Source organism: Bubalus kerabau, chromosome 16, assembly GCF_029407905.1.
Source record: "Bubalus kerabau isolate K-KA32 ecotype Philippines breed swamp buffalo chromosome 16, PCC_UOA_SB_1v2, whole genome shotgun sequence".
Classification (NCBI taxonomy): Eukaryota; Metazoa; Chordata; class Mammalia; order Artiodactyla; family Bovidae; genus Bubalus; species Bubalus kerabau.
The window spans coordinates 8,387,188-8,409,449 of record NC_073639.1 but is presented as its reverse complement, the minus strand read 5'-3'; the positions used below and the strand labels follow the sequence as shown (position 1 = coordinate 8,409,449).

Here is a 22,262-nt window from a genome sequence, read left to right as displayed (position 1 = left end):
TGGCCACTGCTGAGTTTTCCAAATTTGCTGGCACATCGAGTGCAGCACTTTCACAGCATCATCTTTCAGGATTTGGAATAACTCAACTGGAATTCCATCACCTCCACTAGCTTTGTTCGTAGTGATGCTTTCTAAGTCCCACTTGACTTCACAGTCCAGGATGTCTGGCTCTAGGTCAGTGATCACACCATCGTGATTATCTGGGTCGTGAAGCTCTTTTTTGTACAGTTCTTCTGTGTATTCTTGCCACCTCTTCTTAATATCTTCTGCTTCTGTCAGGTCCATACCATGTCAGCCTTTAGTCAGTCATAAATTGTTTGGTACAATTTTGAACCATAGTGTTATGGTTCATAATGCAAGAACTGAAAGGAAAAGAGAACGGGGGCTGTCTCCAAAGAGAAAATGTGAGCTGAGCTGCGACTTGCAGGGAACCCATCGTTCAGTGTACTTGTTGTCACTCCCAGCATCATCATCTGTTTCTTCCGCCAATCACTGAGGAATAGAGAGCTGTTTGATGACAACAGAAATCTCTTTTCCAAACAGATCATCATCCAACCCATTTTCTACATTTGTTCCCAAGATGATGCAGCACTTTGTCACGAGCAGTGTTTGAAGGCCGTGTGCAGAATTGTCCCCATCCCGCCCCTGCTGGTCCAGGCTTCTCTGTCAGTGGACAACATGAACTTTAACTCATTGGAACACCAGTTCTGCGGCTTATTATCTGTTTGACTTTTGGCAAATTGTATGACTTTCTTAAGCCTTGATGGCCTCGTATTGCAAATTTGGATTTAAAAAAAATCTGACTTACAGGATTTGGATAAGGATTACATGAGATATTATTTCTGGATTTTACATGTGCCTGGTATGAAATAGGCATCCAGGAAGTGTTCTTTTCCAGTGCCTGTCCAAAGCATTCTGTCTGTTGGATGAGTTACGATTCTGGCTTCATGACCTCATACTGACTCCTGGTGCTCATTCCTTCTTTGTCCAGACTTACACGGGGATGATGCTCTTCATAATCTATTCTGAAATCCTAAAGATGCGTGAAATTCACTTAGTCTCTTATTGGAAGAATTTGTATTTTCCTTTGTGTGTTTGTTAGATCACAATAGTCACCCAGCAGTTTTATTTTAAAAAGTTATGTACTTATTAACCCTCAGGTTGGAGCCTCTGTTTTCATGGGGCAGCATTTGTTCAGACTTGGAGAATAAAAAGCTATCAACTCTAATTCTACCATACTGCATACCAGTCTTCAATTGTCCTTTATTTTTTTGTTCCACTGCTAATTTAATGACTGTATCATGGCAATATGCACAGGAAGTTGTCTTGTCTTGCTGTGTCTCTAACTTCGTCCTCTTGTTTTCATAGTTGTATTTGTGGTAAGGCTTACCCAAATATGACAGCTTTATCATTACTAGAATGAACACTCTTCGGTGACCTCTTGAAAATACCCTTCTGATTTGGAGATAACCCATTTATTCTAGTTTAATACTCTAGCAAAACCATGACCTGTTGTTTCAAATTTAAAAACTAACACTAAAATAGTTATTGAAAGTTTTATATCTGAAATATTTTATATCTATTATATTAAAACAACTTGAAACAGTAGTTTTATATTTAAGAAAGCAAGATTTCCTGTATCAAACATTTCTCATTCAGTATTCTGTATGTAATAGGCTTTCTTCTTGGAAGAACTAGATTCTGATAGTGGGAAGACTGTTGGTAATAATTGGAATAAACATGAAGGAACACTTATGCCCCCTAGAGGTTTGGGGGAATGGATATGGTATAGTTGCAACATACTCTTTTTTTTTTTTTTTTAATCAAAATCCAAAGACTAAAAGGTTATCAAGTGAAAAAACATTTGTACTTTAATGAGATTTCATCCAAGTGTGATGCCCATGACCATAAACAGAGAGATATTTATTTTCTTCTTTGGTGGAATTCAGTAAAATTAAACAGATGCTCAGGAAAACAAACCTTAACACACATTTAGATTCTCTGTATTTATTCCTAATAGTTCTAAGGATATAGTTTCTTATCTCCTTTTCTTTGTTTTACTCACCAACTTCTTAGGCCTAATTTTATTCCTCTCTGCCTCTTAAGTTTTTCCTTTCCATCTTCCCTCCTGACTTACATCTTCCAGTCCGTCTGGGAACCTTTTGTGACCTCAGAACAGATAAAGAGACCCCTGGCCACCATATTCTAAAATACCTCATCTCTTCTTTCAATTTAAGGACACATTTCTCGAGTTAAATATTTTCGTTTAACTTTTCCAAAGCCAGGGTCTAAAATATCTTTGCTTAGTATTCTGTTTAAATGGGGGACATATTGTCAGTAATTCTTATTTCACTTAGGAGAATCTAGTGCAGCTAATCGGGAGTGATGAATGGAAGTGGAAGGAAAAAGAGGTTTTGGTTCAACATTTGCATTGTTTTCTTTTAGACATGTGCTAGTTCTCAAATGGCTGTTATCCCTTATTTTCTGTTTTTATGCTACATAATTATCATCCACTTGGTATTATGTGACTGAGTCATTCTAAGTAACAACCGTTGTTAGTATTAGGTAATGATGATGTTCTTATTAAGCATCTGAGTTCCCTCTTTTACCTTTGATCTCTACTGCTATAACTTCCATTCACACATGAAAGTATATAAGTTTTTTTTTGCAAGCTCTAGTCTTTGAGCTAGATTGCAAATATCGGAATTAAATTAACCAACAGATTCCCTTGCAAGAATGCCAGTATTTCCTTTCTGAGTAACTGTATCTCTTTGTTCTAAAGAGATCAGATCTGAATCTCAGTAATTTATAAACTTAAAAGAATGAAAAATCCTATGTGGCAACCCACTCCAGTATTCTTGCCTGGAGAATCCCGTGCTCCTTTACAGTCCATGGGGTCTGAGCTGATCATGACGGAAGCAACTTAGAGCACAGCGCTGAGCCTGAAGCTCCACTGTGGGGGGGGCCCGCCTCCCTCTCTCCACTTCTCTCTGCACGTATCTGCATGTCTCTGTGGGGACAGAAGATAATCCTGCCCATCAGGTATAATATCAACTGAAGAGAGTGGGAGAGAGGGAGAGTGTGTCTGACACTCCTTTATCCTCCAGAATCTGCACGACCCAGGAGGCAAATGTCATCACTGCCCTTTTGTAGATGAGGAAACTGAGGTTCAGAATGGTGACAGAATGAACTTTGCTCTGAAATGTTGATCCTAGGTGACTGGACAAACTGTGGTGTCATGAAAGAAATTAGGAAATTCAGAGGTGCTAGTTTGGGGTGTTTTTTTTTTTAATCTCTTTTTGTTTTTAAAAAAACAAATTTTTTTGGTTTGATGTTGGTTGAGTTTGAGATAAAATCAGCCATGGCTAAAGATAACAGATTTGAGAATCTTACACATGGCAGTGAAAGCTGATGCCATAGCATAAATGAGATTTTAGAAGTGTGTCAAGTCGAGCTGTCCAATATAGTAGCTACAAGCCACTTGTGAATACAGAGTTCTTCTTGAAAGGGGACTGGTCTGAATTGAGTTGTACCATGAGTGTAAAGTATACACTGGATTTCAAAGATTTAATCCCCCCAAAGAATGTAAACTAGTTCATTAATAACTTTTATATTGATCACTTATTTAAATGGTAAGTTCTGGACATAGTAAGTCCTCTACGTATGAACCTTCAAGTTGCAGACTTCCACAGGTGCGAACGTGTGTTCCCAGCATGTCTGGTGCGCATTGTTGCCTGTGCGCATGCTCTGTAGGTTGTGCTTCTGTGTACTTTATGGAGTACAGTAGTACAGTATCTTTATTTCAAGCCCAGGATGTCAGAACTAGGCATGAAAGCAATGGCGACGTGGTTGGTATTGCTAAGAAGCACCAGCTCTTTACTGTACTCCTATACTTTTCAAGGTACTATACTGTAAGATTAGAAATGTTTTCTTTATTTTTTTAATGTATTATTTGTGTGAAAAGTACTATAAACCTATTACAATACATCCAATTTTATTTCAGTACAGTATGGCCGATTGTATTAGTTGGGTACCTCGGCTAACTTTGTCGGATATATGAATGCGCTCTTGGAATGGAACTTGTTCATATGTAGGGGACTTACTGTATATTAGGTTAAATAAATACATAATTAAAATGAATTTTCCCTGTTTCTTTTTTCTTTTTGATGTGGCTACTAGCAAACTTTAAGTTACACGAGAAGCTTATGTTATGTTCCTATCAGAACAGCACTAACAGAGAAAGGGAAAATAAGGGGTCTAAAACAGAACCTTTGAGAATGTAATGTTTTTCAGAGTTTAAGTTTTTAAGTTAACATGTAATATATGCAAATAGATTTTTCAAATAAGTCTACAGAGGAGAGTATAAAATGAAAAGAGTTTTTCCTGCCACCATTAATACCACTTTGTATCATATAGACACTATGTGGTTTCTTAATTTCTCTTCCAGGAATGTATATGCATGTAAACACATATTTAATACAGGTGGGGTACTGTTCTGTACCTTGCCTTTTTCAGTATCTGGAGGTTTTCATTAAAGCACAGAGAGCTCTGCTTCAGCTGACATTTTCCCAGCCTGGTGCCGGGGAGGACTGTGGTTCTTGCCTCCCTGTCACCTCCCAAACCCTTTCCCACTGCTCCCTCACCTCGGATGCGCCTTCTGCTCCCTTGTGTGTGACCTGTATCACTGGGGTATTGTTCCACGTGGCTTCTGAGATGGCCTATTAAATTCTCGCAAATCTACCAAAATTAACCCTTGACACTAGGCACTTTCAGAAGGAAGGGCACAGTAGACAGTGCAGCTGAGGTGTCGCTGAGGGTAGGTGCTGTTTCTACCTCTACCACATGGCACACACTGAGTCTCGATCAGCGTTTGTGGAATTAATAAATAAATGGGCAAATGAATAAAGCCCGTCTTTATAAGTACTCTAGGAAACAAAATTATTTAAGTGAAGATATAAGACATGCATCTTACAACAAACAGGCATTGATACACACACTATACTCAGAAGAGTAAGGTCTTAAATGCGTATGGTATATGTTTTATAGAAATCTAATGCTTTTATCCCATTTTAAAATACTGCAAAGACTGGAACCATTTAATCATCCTGAGTTACCCTGCAATAATGCTAGACTTTTCAAGTTAATATATTGAGTGAATATTTGTTGAGTACTTGTTAGGCACCAGGAAGTGTGCTAGGCTCTGAGTACACAGTGCTGGGTGAAACAGACATGATATCCACCTGTGTGGAGCTCTAGTCCAATGGCAGATGCCTGGCCACTTTGATATTAATTACGATATTTAATAAAGAAAGTGCTTCCTTTTCAAGACTGCTTAATATGTACTGTACTCTAAATGCTTTACTTACTCTATTTTACTTTATACATATTCCACAAGTAGCAGTGGAAGTGATTAAGGTCACTTTTTGACATTTATAATACTTAAGAATCTAAAACTTAAGGAAAAAAATTAATGTGTGCTATGGCAGATGCTATAGCAAAATGGACACAGTGAGTGACAAGCATGAGACTGCCTTCCCACTCCTAATCCAGTGGTCCCTTGCTCCACCAAACTGCCTCCTTACAGAGGAATTGTGACTCCAGTTAAGGGGATTCTAGAACATTTTTGGTGGTGATTCCTTAAAAAAATGATTTCATATAAATATCAGTAATAGGTAATGGACGTGAAAAAGACAATTTTCAAGACAGATAATTGTGGCCCATGAGTAGCTATGCGCCTGTTTGAACAGCCAGGTCAGCGTTTGCTGACACCCTCATCCATCTTCATGCTCTGCAGTGCTTTCACCTTCATTTCCGCACTTGTTTCTAACAGACAAAAATCGGATCAGGAAAGTTGATGGGGCCCAAAGGAGTGTCTGTGGACCGCAACGGGCACATCATCGTGGTGGATAACAAGGCGTGCTGCGTCTTCATCTTCCAGCCAAACGGGAAAATAGTCACCAGGTTTGGTAGCCGAGGCAATGGGGACAGGCAGTTTGCAGGTACACTCGATGGTAATATGTAAACCCCCTTTTTTATGCTTCTTCTGCTCACAGTTGCATGATGTTGGGGCATGTTGAGGATGCCGCATCCCCAGTGTGTTTGCCGGCTTTGGGAAAGACGCTGGGGATGGACTCGAAGCGAGAGCATGGTTAGATGCTTCTCAGGGACTTTACCCGCAGTAAGGGCTACTGCAGCCTGTGTGGGCTTTTACTGATGGCAACTCAGAAGTCTAATCTTCAGATATTAACATTGAAAAAATAGTTTTTAAATGAAAATGTTTGAGGAACCGTGGAGAGCCTCCTGTTTCCACCTGACTGTTGATTTATTTAAAAGTTTCTGAAGGAGAATATTTTTCACCTAAGTGGTTATACGAGAGCAGGAGTGTAGAATAGCACAGGGAAGGTGGTTTCTTTTACTTTTCTCTTTGGTGTGCCACTTTGCAGTCACAGGCTTACCTCGTTTTTTTTTTTGCATCTGCAAGAGGCTGAAAACAGTTGATTACTTTCTTTTGAGAAGGATGCTTTTGGCGGTTCACATTAATTTGCATAATCTTTCTTTATGCTTTGTCTCCAGTTCTGCCAAATTCTGAATGTCACCCAAAATTATAAAGTGTGGGTTTCTGAGCTACTTGAAAAAAAATTATTACACGCTGGATATTTTCCCCTTGGTGCTCCCAAGAGTTACCATGTCTCTCTTTGGTGGGATGTGTGACTGTCGGGGAAGCTGGCAGAGGTGACTTTCAGATGGTGGTGTGGAGAAGGAATTCCGATGCTTGCTGCTGATTCCACTCCATGAGGGCTGCTGGAACTGTCAGCTTGATTTGGAAGAAGGCAGAGCAGACAGCCACAAGTGCAGAATGCTATCGAATCTGTGTTATCTGAAGCCAGAGGTCTGGCTGAATGACCTTTTAAGAACCGAGTCTATAGTTCTTTGTTTTTTCTTAAATAACTAAGTTAATATATGAAGTTCTGTAACTACTGTGTTGTTGTAATCATTTTCGTTGTTATGGTTATCACATGTTTTTTTCTTATTTTTATTTCAGGTCCCCATTTCGCAGCTGTAAATAGCAATAATGAGATTATTGTTACAGATTTCCATAATCATTCTGTCAAGGTACCATAAACACATCAATTGTTGTTAACTTTTAACTGCTTTAATACAGGAATCAGTCTGGGAGAAAACATGAGACTCACCTATACACACAGGACCTAGGGGATGTAACCTAAAAGAGCAGATCTTTGCTTCTCCTAAAAGATGCAGGTTTTAATTTGGACACACAGACTTTGCAGAGTCAGAAAAGTGAACAAAATATTGTGCCAATATGTTTCTTAATTTGAAACTGGTGTAAATGGAGATGACTTGAAAATTAAATTTTAAAAAGCAATTGCTTGAACTCAGAGAGGCAGAAGTTTCTGAAGCTTAATGTTTTGTGGCTATTTGATAAATTAAAACAGATGACTTTTTTCAGTTTTATGCACCTAGGGCCTTACAAACAAAAGTAGATATTAGAATTCTGCTGCCACAACAGATTTGGGGAGGGAAATAGCCCTGGCATCCATTCATAGAGTGTCCTTCATACATCCTTCACACACTTGGTGCTCCCCACCCCTCCCCCAAACACTGTAGTACATCTTTCTTAGTAGGTAGAGTGGGGAGAAAGATTTGACCTCTATTATGAGCAAATCAGGAGAAAATAGAGTGGTTCAAAACCAGTTTCTCACTTACTGGAACGAGAAAACGCTTGCTAGCATTCTAGACCAAGCTTATCCGAGTGTAACGTGTGCTCCACTTGAAGGCAGTGTCGGGTGGCCTGGGCAGTGCCCTGGCAGATACTTTTCCTTTCAGAGTTCTTCATCTGTTTTTAGGGTTACCTTCTGTTTACATCAAGTGATACAGGTTTGCACTGATCCTAGAAGTGTAAGTAAGCTCACTTAAATGTTTTAAAGTCAGGCGTTGCAAATGTGAGGGAGGGTGAGAAGACAGCATAGGGGACGCCAGTGAGTAAAGTTTGCGCTTAGAGACAACCATTGAGCACTCAAATCTAAACATCAGTCTGCCAGCGTGGATGACTGGAAGAGCTAAATAGGGATAGGATTCTGACACCAAAGGAACGCTCTTCACTGCTGCTTTTCCCCAGCTCTTCCTGGAAGAAGGTGTCTTGAAGCTGGGTAGATAAACGGAAAGGCCTCGTGCTTTGGAGATGGGGCCAAGTCCCTGTGCAGAGAGGGGAGCACAGTGGGCCGTGGTGCTGGGGCAAGCTGAGGGGAAGGATGCCCACCGTTGCTGCTTCCTTGAAAGGCCGCTTCCTGCCATGGGTCTCTCCAGAGTTGCTGCCTGAGTGGCAGGGCTCCGTCCATGCCCCCCTCCACATACACACACCCGCCCAGGCTTGGTAAGAGGAAGAGGACAGTGGGAAGGTCTTTTGAGGATGAGGGATGCACACAGCAAAGTGACAGCAGAGCCTCGGCCTGCGGCCGTTCTCCCAGGGGGCTGTCACAGGCCTGTGGACGAGCATAACTAGAAAAGGACCACGTGGGCCATCATGACGCTCCCTCCTCTCCACTCTGTTTATAGAGCGGCCCTTCATTTAACTGTTGTGCATTGAACAAGAAGGAAACCCATATAGGTCTCAGTGGTGCCCGGGCCAGTGAGGCCTGGCCTAGGTGCCACCACCCCCAGCAGAAGCGTGACAGTGGCCAGGCTGCCCTTTTCCACTGAGCATAGCTGGGGCTCAGAGCCTCTCCTTTCCCTTTGCTCGAGGCAACTGTGTGAGCCAGCTGGCCTCGGTGAGTGGGAGGATTCCTATTTACCAGTCCTAACATTGTAGGAGGAAGGAAAACATATGTAAGTAGCCAAAATGCAAGGCAGAGAGCAACAAATGCCTTTTTTAAGAATGGGTACGTATAGGGACTCCCCTGGTGGTCCAGTGGTTAAGACTCTGCTTCCAGTGCAGGGGCATGAGTTCAATCCCTGGTCGGGACTGAACAGCCAAAAAAGATGCATGGCCAAAAAATACAGAAAGAATAGGTACACGTAAAGTTCTCTAAATATCCAGAAAAAAAAGAGAAGATTTCCATAATTAAGACTATCGGGGAAGACTTCCAAGTGGAGGTGGTATTGAGGTGAACAGAATTTTGAAATCAGAAAAGGACTGTCATCAAAATTATAAAAACTTACAGTAAAAATTTATCAAAAAAGAAAACTATAAAAATGATTTCAGCTCATACTTCTGCCTCTTAGTATGCTTTCATCTGAATAAGTTATAAATAATTAAATGATATTTTAGGTGGGAAAAATAGAAAATATGAGAAATTTAAAGTCATTAAAATTGTGAAAACATTTCAGGTTTTCAGTACTGTAGAGGCAGCTATTTAAACTCAACTTTTCTCTCATTTAGAGGGAAAAAACCCAGTCATTTTGATTTTTCTCTTCTCTTTGACAATTGTTGCCATGTAGCTTTTATGAAATAGTTGGGCTTTTTTTCTTTATATAACATGGGCAGTTAACAAGAATTCTTGATTTAAGTCACTTCTCTGTTGGTAAACATAAAAACCTGAACTATAGGTCAAGGGTAATAAGTGGGCTAATTAGTTCTTTAGCTACCTTCATGATATACATTTTCCTCATTGCAAAACAAGATTAAATTAGCCTTCATAATTTCAGAATGGAGCAGAAGCATGTAAACTGTTTGATTATGTCAAGGAAAACATACTGACTTAGAGAGATAAGCAAACAAAATGATTATTTGTATAGCTTTGTATAGCTTTTTTTTTTTATATTGGAGTATAGGACCCAATGGTAAAGAATCCCCCTGCCCAGCCAAAGACACAGGTTTGATCTCTGGGTCAGGAAGATCCCCTGAAAAAGGAAATCCCACTCCAGTAATCTTGCCTGGGAAATCCCACGGACCAAGGAGCCCGGTGGGCTATAGTCCACGGGGTCACAAAGTTCAGACGTGACTTAGCGGCTAAACCACAACAACATTGGATTTACAACATTGTATGAGCGTCAGGTGTACAGCAAGGTTATTCGGTTATACATATACATACATCTTTTATACATACACATCTTTTCTTTTTCAGATTCTTTTCCCATTTAGTTTATTACAGAATATTGAGTAGCATTCCCTGTGCTGCATTAGATCCTTGTTGATTATCTGTTTTGTATATAGTAGTGGTACATGTTAATCCCAAAATTATGTGAAGGAGATAAAAAGAATCAGAAAAGATTTTAAAGACATGGTGTCTTAGTAAAAGTTGATTCTTGTCTCTGTCCTTTCAAAGAACCAAAGAGGTAGCTTATTTACTTGGCAAGCATGTAACTAATTCAGAAAGCAGTCACAACTTTTTCATTTTACCTTAAAGAAAATTTAGGCTTTAGAGTTGGAAGCGTCTCACTTCCCCATCATAAGAAACTAAAAGAAATAGCATCATTTTACTCTTTCATGATCATGGAGATGGCAGTAAGAGAATCTCGAAAAGGTTCTGAAAGCACCTTCAGATTAGATCCGTGCTCAGGCTTAGTGACCTCTCTCGGGTCCTCGTTTTAGAAACCTCACTCTCATGGGTGCCTTGCATATAACACTTTCTGATTTGTCAGTGAGTTTTTCTACATGTGTTGCATGATAATGAAGGCATAAGAGAACATCCTGAACGTGTTTCAAAACCAGATCTTCAAGATAAAGTTATGCTTACTAGTCTTATCATTAAACACATATTAAAATGCTAATTCTCTCAATGTTAGTAATCTGAGTAATCTACAATTGGTACATATACTGTAACACTCTATTAATAAGAATATTTAATTAACCACAATAGTCCAGTGCTTGGCCGTTATCAGATATTAGAGAATTTGAGAATTCTGCAGTTTCGTTTAGCTCCCTCTTCCATCATCCTCCTTCATGGGCTGTATTCATCAAAGCTTATGGCTATCTATTCTAACTAAAATATTCTGAGAAAATCTATTTTAAAAAGCCATTTTCTTATTCCTCAGTTGCTGCCATCACACACACACACACACATGCACGCACACACTCACTTGGATTTTCCTTGCTATAAATGTGTGGTCCAGCCACATTTCTTGTTATGTTGACTTAGTAAAATCGTAGTAAATTCTGAATATCTGGCCTAACAAAAAGCTCTTACTTTCTGATTCAACTTTGAGCAATTGTCCATCCTGTTAGAAATACAATTTCTGTTCTTGAAATTAGATATTTATTTAAATGCAAAAAGAATAATGTGTTTGGAAATTACATCTCTACTTACTCATAGTACCTTATATTTGTATATTTTTGATAATTTATAACAGAAGTATTTTTCACATAGTAATACAACCGGATATAAGCTAGAAAAAGAAGTGGTTTAACAAATAGTAAATCAGATTTAGATAGTAAATTTGGGAACCACAAGTGATATGTGGGGTCTAGTTTGTAAACTCCCCCTTTTTGAAGAATGTCTTAAATAATCTGCTCAGATATTTTTAAAAAACCAGAATATTTGCTTAACTATCTTAGTTTAAAATAATTTAAAAATATCTTGTACAGGTGTTTAATCAGGAAGGCGAATTCATGTTGAAGTTTGGCTCAAATGGAGAAGGAAACGGGCAGTTTAATGCTCCCACGGGCGTAGCGGTGGATTCAAATGGAAACATCATCGTAGCCGACTGGGGGAACAGCAGGATCCAGGTAGACGGATTTATTTGTTTAGAGTGATCGCTGTTTGTTGAAAGTGAAGTCCCCCAACCTGGAATGTTTTCCATTTGTTCCTTGGTTAGGTGATTAGGCTGTAAATAGTCTAACCAGAAGTGCCAAACTAAGGAAGGTGGAATAGAAACAAGTCAACCCAGGGTGCTCTGGGCAAATCAAGGAGCATTCCCAAGTCTCTCTGAGAACAGCAGTGTTCGGCAGTTGAATCTGATGATGGATGTCCTCTTCTCAGGAAAGGGGTCAAGACTTTAAATGTAACACTGCATACTTTAATTTCTCCAGGGTATTTATCTTGCTTAATTATCCCAGTGGACATCTACTTTTGAAAAAGGTGTTCTGTATCTGATGGGAAGCCAGAAGCAGACAGGGGGCTACAGTCAGGGGGCAGTGCTGTATAGGGCCACAGATGCTCGGCTGTTTGTGCCGTGGCCCTTATCACACCTGCCTTTGGAAACACCCTATAAGCCAAACAGAATGGCCAGAAGAAACCAGTCTGGGCCTGGGAAGGGCAAGAGTTCTTTTTATTGCATCAGAGCAGAAGCTTACTGACCAAAAAAGACCACTTTCTGTCCAAATGTACGATTTTCTTGTTGCATGTTGACTCAGGACATTCTTCTGTGGTCTAGTTGCCAATTTTTCCCTCTTGTGCTTGGGACTAAAAGAAGATAGTGAGGCTGGAAGGGGAGAAGTGAAAGCTCAGAGTGAGACAGAAGCGTGGTTTGTTCTTCGGGCCCCATCCAGAGCCGTTCCCCTCACATGGGACCTCTGTGAGCGTGTCAGCTCACACAGGGCACAGAGAGTGACGGGGGAGCAGGCACGGTGAGTGGAGGGAGGGGCTGTGGGTGAGTGCGGCCTAAACAAGCCTGGGGGCTGCACCCGTGTTTCCAGGTGAGAAACGTCAGCATCAGAGGTTTCCTAACCCCGGCTGCTTTGTGTTACTCTAACTTCTCCTGTCACACTCTGACTTTATGTTTACAGGTGTTTGATGGAAGTGGGTCGTTTTTGTCCTACATTAACACGTCTGCTGATCCACTCTATGGCCCCCAGGGCCTGGCCCTAACTTCAGACGGCCACGTGGTGGTTGCAGACTCTGGAAACCACTGTTTCAAGGTCTACCGGTACTTACAGTGACAGTGGGCGACTGGACACCCCCTTACAAAGATCTCACACCATAGACTGGAATGGCTCTCCTGACGCAGGACCAGATGATACTAGACTTTTCTTGCTAGAAGGAATCATCGGTGAACTTTCCAAGGTTATTTCTGAATGTAACAATTTCCTTAAAAACTGCATATCTGATTTCCATAATCCACGTTTAGAGTTAAAAAAAAAAATCTCTTCTACTGAATCTATAAAAACTGCAAAGTTTTACACCTGTGAACTATGTCATATAGGACAGGGATTTATGTAGTTTAACTAATTTTGCAAATCAAACAAGCATTAAAAAAAAAACTAGAATATTTAAAGGCATTTGTTAATCCTGTGAGTGATAGCTTTTGTGCAGAGCTTCCAAAAACAAGATGAAAACAAAATCTGTTATAGTTATATACTTTATTTAACTTTGGTCACAAGACCCAGGGGATCTTCTAACCTCACTTTTACAGTAGAGATTAGTCTTGTGACATTTTTTGTTTATCAGTAACTACATATAACATTACTTTGGGAAAAAACGAAAGCTGTCTTACAAAATCCTCCCACCTGGGATTAGCAAGCCTCTTGAGTTGAGCAGTTAAAAAATCAATGCAAATCTCCCACCCTTTCTGAGTTTGATCAAAGATCTTCTTCATGTGTTTCTTTGCACCTCTCTCCTGCTCACCTTGTATCTAAAAACAAAGTTCATTTTCAGGGAAACCTGAAATTCCTGATACTTTGAAAGGCATTTCACGACAGTAATTCTACCTTTTGGTAAACCAGCGGGCCCCGTTAACTCCAGGTTAATGCACTGGAATGTAACCAAGGCAAAGTCAGTCACATTCTCTGTGCCGTGTGCTCACACGTGTCTCTCCTCTCCCACTTCACGAATGCGAAAGCTTTACCTCTTGCATAATGTCAGCACATGTAGTAGGACACCAGTATCCTAGGACAGAGAGCCATAAGCAGCCCTTTGGAGGACGGATGGTGTCAACCAAAGGCATGTGATTGATCAGTGGTCTCCCCTTAGAAAGCAAGTGTTACCAAAGTCGTGTTATCGCGAAGGCATTACAGGTAAGGGCATGTTATGGTTATTTATCATTGTCTAATGACTAGTAGAGGCATTAAAGGACTATGTATACATGATTAGGGTAAGGTAGAATGTATCATATATATATATTTAGCTGAACCTTTGGTGTATTGAAGTAGGCAGCACTCTGAAAGACAGAAGCAGCTTCAGCACATTCCTCAACTGCACCGTTTAAAGCCGTCCTCATAGAGCAAGCCCTAAAGCAGGTTTCATTTTTGCCATTTTCCAGGAATGCTGGTATTGGTTGACTTCTAGTCAGAAAATGGCCTTCTGTGCTTTCAAAAACAAAACGAAAAACAGGTCGAAAGAAACAAAGTTGAACTTGAGTTACATTTAAGTATAAACACATTTTGAGACATGGTAAGAATAATTTAGTCAAATCTGATTCTGTAAAATAAGATGTGGTGTATTTCCACTGTTTGATTTTCTACTCAGTTCTACCAAATAGGATGTCATGTTTGGCATTTTCGATAATGACTTGGGGACCTTTTTCACTGAAAGCACCTTAAAACTGTACTATAAAAAAACATTTCCCACATGTATAACTATGTGAATGTGATGTTTCTTTTTTCCTAATGTCAGTGGTGAAATGAGTCTTTGAATTTAAACATTGATGTTTAACGAGCACTTCCTGGGTGCCAGAGACTATTCAAGGCACTGGGTATAAAGTCACGGATAAAACAAACAAAGCCCCCTGCCCCTTTGAAGCTTACACTGTAGGGCAGGAATGTCATTTTACCATTAACTAACCTTCTGCATAAAAGATAAGCTAGACTTGATAATTCCTGAAATGTTTAAAAGGAAAGGTTTTAAACTAGTTAAATTAATTTCAGTTTATTTTCACCAGTGAAAGTAGCTTCCTCTGTAGACTCTGTCATAGGCCATGGATCTTAAGGCTCGTTTACTTAAAGGGGTTTTTTGCACATTCAAATTATTCTTGTCAATTTAGAAATTAACCAGCCATCATAACGTATTAGACTGGGTATCTTAATAGAAGGAACACAGAACTAATTTTTTTACATGTCAATATTGGAACGAAACTGGAATAAAAGAAGAGATACTTTGATTCAGACCTGTCCCACTACCTGTCCCTAAAACACATGCTATGGGCACTCCAGGAAACACTATATTTCCCCAAAATATATATAATCCTATATGTTAAAATATAAATAACATTTCAAATTTGGATACATATGTGCATTTACTGTATTTCTTGGTAAGCATATTTTAGGGGGAAAAGTGCTGCTGCTAAGATGAATAGACAAGATTTAAATGGAGTTTTGTCACATTCTAAGTGGTTTCTAGTAAACTGAGAAGGATATAAAATAAGTGACTTTTTGTTTTTGTTCTACCATTATTGTTTGATTTCTGTTTGTCACGTGTACAGAACCTGTCATACATTCATGATAAGTAGCACTGAAGTACTACCCATTCAAATTTCCCCTGGGCACTTACGGCAAAACGTTGCCGGTTAGAATGTAATGGTCGGTGACGATGCAGTCCCTCCCCAGTTACAGATATTAGTAACTGTATCTCTGATACAGACCTCCCCTGCTGGACATGGGGAGGTGGGTGGAGTCACTTGACCACTTAGATGAATAAAAAGCCTTTATGACGCTTAGCCATTAAAAAAAATGGTTCTTAGTATCTTGATCAAACTTTAGTCTCCAGTAACTAAAGTCCCCAGGTTACCTTCTTTTAATTTAGTCTTTGACTAGATTTGAGGCAAATAAATGCTAACAGGTCCATGCAACTAGAATACACTTGCTTCTACTACTAAATATACAGGGTATGTACTAAGGGAGTTAACTGGAATAGCAGTATGCTAGCAAGTGTCTATGGATCCTTAACACTAAAGGGGTCACATAAATGCTTTGGTAATACTAAGTTAATTGGAGGAAACAGCAAATAAACATCAGGTAATCTGCAGATTACTTCAGATGGAAAAAATCTTTATGTACATTTGAACTGTATGGTATCCTCCTTATTCACCAGCTTCTGAAAAAGGGAGGAATATTTTTAGTTTAATAATTTAAAAGTAAGACATTTCCAGGTAAGATAAAATTGAAGGTATTTGCTGCAAACATTGTTTCATTTTGCTTAAAATGGAAAGTCGTGATATTGTTGCATTCTGTAAATGTTACAGGGTTTTAAACTTACAATTATTTTAATATTTTTGATAACTAGGAATCTAGCATTGCCATAAAGGAAACTAAGTGCCCATTAAAGATTTGTTTGGTATAAATAAATAATTTTTTGTTTTGTTTTAAATGACAGTAAGCTACAAATCATGATGTTAATCTTAAACTTTCTGAAGATGAATTGTGTGGCAGTGATTGTATAGTCTGTTTGTGGAGAATGTATGGAAGCTATTAATATTCTAAGATAGATGAATAAATTGGCTATGTTGTTCCAATGAATGTACAGCACTTCCAATAACTTTTGAAAGCAACACAGCCTTAAAATGTTTTTGCTTTATGACATGGGAATGTTCGGTCATCAAAAGAGTATATTCTTAGAATTCTTTATATCATTTTCAATTCTATAGCCTTTCAATCCTATGTATGAGTATGAGGGATTTTTGTTTCCTTTTTTTTTTTCTTTTAAAATTTTGTACATTCCATCTTTATAGGTCTGTTTCATATATTTTGTGTATAGAACACTAAATCTTGCGCTCTTTGACATTGGTACTGATATATTCTCATCATTGTTCTTTTATGAATCAAAATGCTGACTGCCTATTTAAAGAAGAGAATAAACGCCGTGCATCAAAGTGTTTGTATGTTCGTAGCTACATACGTACCACAGTATTTTGGATGCTTTAGTCTACAATAAATCTTTAAATTAATTCTGTCTTGAAACATAGGAGAAACAAGATTCGTGTGTATATCTTTACCATGCACAAAATCTCAAACCATTATAATAAAGCTTGTTTTCTCCATTTCTAGGCTGAACGTTCATTTATTTAACCTGCCGTTCTCTCTCTCAGTGAAGGAAAGTGAAGACACTTTGTAGAACACGTGGAAGATATCAATACCTTAATCAAACTGTTCATACGAGTGAGAAAAGGTTTAGTTAATGGGAGTGTTTTCTTAGGTTCTCTTTCTGATAATCTGTTGTTGGTATCTAGAAATGCAGCAGATTTCTGTATGTTAGTTTTGTGCCCCGCAGCTTTACTGAATTCAGTTGTTCATGCTGGTACCTTTGTGGTGGCATCTTGAAGATGTTCTGTGTTCTGGCATCATGTGGTCTGCAAACAGTGATGCTTTTAATTACTTCTTTCCAGTTTGGATTCCTTTTATTCCTTTTTCTGGTCTGACTGCTGTGGCTACCCAATACCATGTTGAATAAAAGTGATCAGAGCAGTCATCCTTGGTTTTTTTCCTGATCTTTGAGGTAATGCTTTCAGCTTTTCACTGTGGAGCATATTATGTATAATGTTAGCTGTGGGCTTACTGGTATAGCCCCTCTATACCCATTTTGTTGAGAGTTTTTATTATAAATTGATGCTGATTTTTGTCAAAAGCTGTCTGCACCTGTTGAGATCATTATATACTTTCTGTTCTTGATTTGTGGATGTTGAACCATCCTTGCAGCCTTGGGATAAATCCCATTTGATCATGGTGTATCGTTCTTTCAATGTATGGTTAAATTCAGCTTGCTAATACTTTGTTGAGGATTTTTGCACCTGTGTTCCTCAGTAATGCATACACGTTAAGTCGCTTTAGTTGTGTCCGACTCATTGCAACCCCGTGGACTGTAGCCCACCAGGCTCCTCTGTCCATGGAATTCTCCAGGCAAGAATACTGGGGTGGGTAGTGGGATTGGCCTATAATTTTCTTGTTTTGTGAAATCTTTCTCTGGTTTTGGTTTCAGTATGCTGCTGGCCTTGTAGCATGAGTTCAGAAAGCTTTTCTTCCTCTGCAATATTTTGGAATAATTTCAGAACAGTCTCTAAATTTTTCATAGAATTCACCTGTAAAGCCATCTGGTCCTGGACTTTTGATTGTTGGGAGGTTTGGGGAGATTGGGGTTTTTTTTTTTAACTGATTGATTTTGGTAATGGTAATTGGTCTGTGAGCGAGCTTGGTCCTGGGGTCTGGCTGCAGGACGCACGGGTCCCAGAGCTGGTGTTATGTAACTAGTAGGTGGGGCCAGTTCTTGCCACAACTGACTATGGGGTCTGGGGTGTTCCAGAGTTTGTGTTGACCTGCTGGTGGGCAAGACAGCCCCCCTCCCCCAGGCCCAGGTTTGGTGCTGACATGTTGACTGGGGCCTGTCATGGCAGGCCGCAGGACTGCCGTCGTCCCGGGGCTGGTGTTCCCCCTGTGGTGGGTGAGGCTGGTCCGGAGGCTGGAGCAGCTTACTAATAGGTGGACCCAGGGCCCAGCAGACTGTGGGACTGGCACCTGCCTGCTGGTGGGCAGAGCTTGGTCCTAGGATTCTCTGGCTGCAGGGCCCTGGGGGTTCCAGGTCTAATGTCCGTGTCCTGGTATGTGATGCTGGGTCTTCAGCCTTCTGGTGGGCAAGGCCATGTCCAGGGATGGCTGTGGGCTCAGGGATTCTTAAGGCTGCCTCTCTGCTGTTGGATGGGGCTGTGTCCCTGCCCAGTTAGTCGCTTCACCTTATGTGCCTCAGCAGTGGTGCCTCCAGGCTGGTCAGTGGTTGCGGAGTGGGTCTTGAGGCCAACAGGCTGAAGAGGGACTCCAAAATGGCGCTTGCCAGCTCCAGTGTCTTTGTGGTAGACTGAGTTTTCCAAAAGGCTGCCGCCAGTGTCTGTGAGTCCAGAGTGAGCTCCAGCTGCCTCCTGCGTCTCTAAAGAGACTCTCCAAGATTAGCAGGTGGGTCTAACCTCCTTCTGTGGGTCCTGAAGCATGTGAGATTTTGTGTGTACCCTTTAAGAGTGGAATCTCTATTTCCCTCAGGCCTCTGGGTCTCCCAAAAGTAAGCCCTACTGGCCTTTAAGGCCAAATACTGAGGGGTTGTCTCCCCAGTGCAGTACCCCTGGGCTGGGAAACTCAAGCTAGGGCTTGGACCTTTGAGAGAAGCTCTCTCCTTTAAGAGAAGCTCTGCAACCATAACTCTCTTGTGTGGAGGTCACCCAGCCAGGGGTAGGAGTCTCGACTGTATTGCAGCTCTGCGCCTCCTGCCTGTCTCACAGTTCCCTTAGTTCCTTCTTTATTTCTTCAGTTATAGAGGATCTTTTCTGGTGGGTTTCGGTCTTTTCAAGCAATAGTGCTTAGTGCTTACAGAGTTGTGATTTTGGTGCGCCCTTGAGAGGAGGTAAACTCAAGGTCTTTCTGCCCCATCTTGGGAACTCCATCCCATCTGACCTTTGGTGCCCCACAAGGCCTGAGAATAGGTAAGCTCTCAGTCTTGAGTAGTGTATGAACTTGATGCTTATTCATTTGTTCTCTTATGAAGGACTCGTCTTTCTTCATTGATTATAAACAAGTCATTGGTTTAAACATATGCATAGAGCATTTTTCCTGATTTATTTATAGGCTTTTTGGTTTTTCATTAAGTCCATGATTTATATTTTGTGTGATGAGATGAACACTAAAAGTTGTTATGATTAGAGTGGCCTTTGTTAAAAATAGAGGAACACTACAAAAACTTCTTTGTTTTACTTCTTGGAGGGTTACATTTCCATAACAGATGGAAAGTCTGAAAGAGGTGACCTGAGTTAGTCTGGGAAGGAGAGATGAAACAATAAAAATGAGAAAAAGACCAAACGTGACAGTGCTAACTAGTAATTGTGAAATTAGTATTATTGACACCTAATTCTGTTTTTCACTTATTCTTTCCATTTAAGCAAGGAGGAGGTTGTGGTTGTGGGCTCTTTGGAGGTGAGTGAGGCACTTGCCCAGGCTTTAGTACATCTCAGATTATACCCATAACCTCGGTTCATGTAAAGCCAGAGACGCCACTTTCCAGAGCAGACAAAGTCTCAGTTAAAGGCGATTTGTTATCGCAGGATAAGAGGGTAAGAGGACAGGCAGTGGCAGTCTGCCCTCAGCCCACCTCCTGCCTCTGCTTTGCTGCTGTGGTCTGAACAGATGCCCATGCACCTGTGGATACTAGGCTTTGGGCTGTGTGTAAGGGCTGTTAGGACAAACAATAAGACCTGTAGTCTCTAAGAGCTTACAGTATGGTTGTTGAACTAGACCAGGTAATTACAACACTATGAACTGCTTTTATATACCTTCATTAGCAAATATTTACTGAGTCTAGGGTCCCATTTTAGCTACTAGGGAATAGCAGAAAACCAAAAAAAAAAAAAAAAGGTCCCAGTTCCCATGGAGCTTTATCCTACTGGAATGAGACTTAAATGAATATGTACAGAGCTGGCTACATAATTTATGATGCCTGGCACAAAATGAAAATGCAGGACCCCTCATTCAAAAGAATGGAAAGACTTTTCCCTTCTTTCTGAGGTGTCTGTTTCAGCCTGTGGTGGTGTTTATTTGCTACGTAACGTCACAGTCCCTGGAGCAGAGGGATATTCACCTGGTGCGTGAGGATGCTCACATACACCTGAGGCTCCCACCATGACTCAGACCTGCTCCACGTGCCCAGTCATCACCCCCCTGAGAATGGAGGATGATGGGCTGTTGAGAGGGGCCATGGATGCTAGCAGCTGTTAACTCACCCAGGGGGAAGGCAGAGAGGTGTTAGTGGGGACCGCCAACCCAGGCTTGCTAAAAGAGGGCAAGAGCAAGCTCTCCAGGGGAGAACTAATAGTTCAGTATCGTGAGGCTAGACAATGCTCGAGAAGAAACGAAGAGAGACAAGGCAGGGTTAGCAGAAAGAGTTAGTGTCCCTGTTTTCAAGGAGTTTATATCCCACATGGAAAGATTCAAAGAGCATTAATACCTATAGTACAGAACAAATTAAGGTAAGTGTCATAAAAGAAATGTCAATAACCATGATGGAAAGTCCAGGTTTTCACATGTTGGGTGGGGACAAGCTGTCTCCTCTGTGTTCACCTGAGACTTCCACAAACTTCCATTCTCTTGGGCACACACACACAAAAAAGATGAGTTTATAAAGATTTTTAAATGCCAGAGAAATGTACATACCTTTAGTGGAAATATACACACCTTTCCTCCTCTCCTGTCTCATCTTCACTGCTTCCTCACTCCCAAATGAATCATAAAGTCACATGAAATTTTTGGTTTTCCAGTGCTGAGAAAAGTTACGTTTACACTATACTGTAGCCTCTTAAGTGTGAAGTAGAATTATGTCTTAAAAAACAATATACATACCATAATTTTAAAACACCACTAAAAAATAATTTAATAAATTTTTTAGAAAAAATGCTAGCCATCACCTGAGCCTTCAACGAGTTGTAATCTTGTTGCTGGTGGAAGATCTTGCCTCCAGGGTGGTGGCTGCTGACTGATCAGGGTAGTATCTTGAAATAAGACAGTGAAGTCTGCTGCATTGATTCTTTCATGAATGATTTCTCTGTGGCATGTGGTGCTGTTTGATAGCATTTTACTCACAGAAAACTCCTTTCAAAATTGGAGCCAGTCCTCTCAAACTCTGCCACTGCTTGATCAACTAAGTTTATGTAATGTTCTAAATCCTTTGTTGTCATTTCAGCAGTCTTCACAGCATCTTCACCAGGAGTAGATTCCATCTCAAGAAACTACTTTTTTTACTTATCCATAAGAAGCAACTCCTCATTCATTCAAATTTTATCATGAGATTGCAGCAATTCCGTCACATCTTCAGGCTCCACTTTGAATTCTAGCTTTCTTGCTGTTTCCAGTACATTTGCAGTTCCTTCCTCCACTGAAGGTTTAAACCCCTCAAAGTCATACAAGAGAGTTGGAATCAACTTTTCTCAAACTCCTCTTATTGTTGATATTTTGACCTCTTCCCATAAACCACACATGCTCTTAGTGGCATCTAGAATGGTGAATCCTTTCCAGAAGGTTTTCAATTGACTTTGCCCAGATACACCACAGAAATCACTGCCTATGGCAACTATGGCCTTACAAAATGTATTTCTTAATAATGCTTGAAAGTATTATAGAAACTACTCTTTGATCCATGGACTGCAGAATGGATGTTGTGTTAGCAGGCATTAAAACATTAATCTCATTGTACATCTCTATCAGAGTTCTTGGGTGACCAGGTACATTGTCAATGAGCTGCAATATCTTGAAATAATATTTTTTCTGAGCAGTAGGTCTCAACAGTGGGTTTAAAATATTCAGTTAAACCATGTTGCAAACAGATGTGCTGTTATCCAGGCTTTGTTCTTCCATTTATAGAGCAGAGGCAGAGCAGATCGAGCATGATTCTTCAGGGCCCTAGAATTTTCAG

At 40.3% G+C, this 22,262-nt stretch overlaps 1 protein-coding gene across 8 annotated transcripts in view; it reads left to right on the top strand.

Moving 5' to 3' along the window:
* The window catches only part of TRIM2 (tripartite motif containing 2), a 132,473-nt gene extending 111,344 nt beyond the window's left edge, over positions 1–21,129 (top strand). For 5 of the 8 annotated variants that reach the window (XM_055550892.1, XM_055550893.1, XM_055550896.1 and 2 more), the window contains exons 9-12: positions 5,831–6,011; positions 7,043–7,113; positions 11,543–11,683; positions 12,683–21,129. In XM_055550892.1, the coding sequence (XP_055406867.1) occupies positions 5,831–6,011; positions 7,043–7,113; positions 11,543–11,683; positions 12,683–12,835 (546 nt within the window). In that variant the 3' untranslated portion in view covers positions 12,836–21,129. Of the gene's footprint in view, positions 1–543; positions 5,810–5,830; positions 6,012–7,042; positions 7,114–11,542; positions 11,684–12,682 lie in introns of those variants that run through there. The other 3 variants (XM_055550898.1, XM_055550894.1, XM_055550899.1) reach the window with 3 other exon arrangements.
* Positions 21,130–22,262: the final 1,133 nt, after the last annotated feature.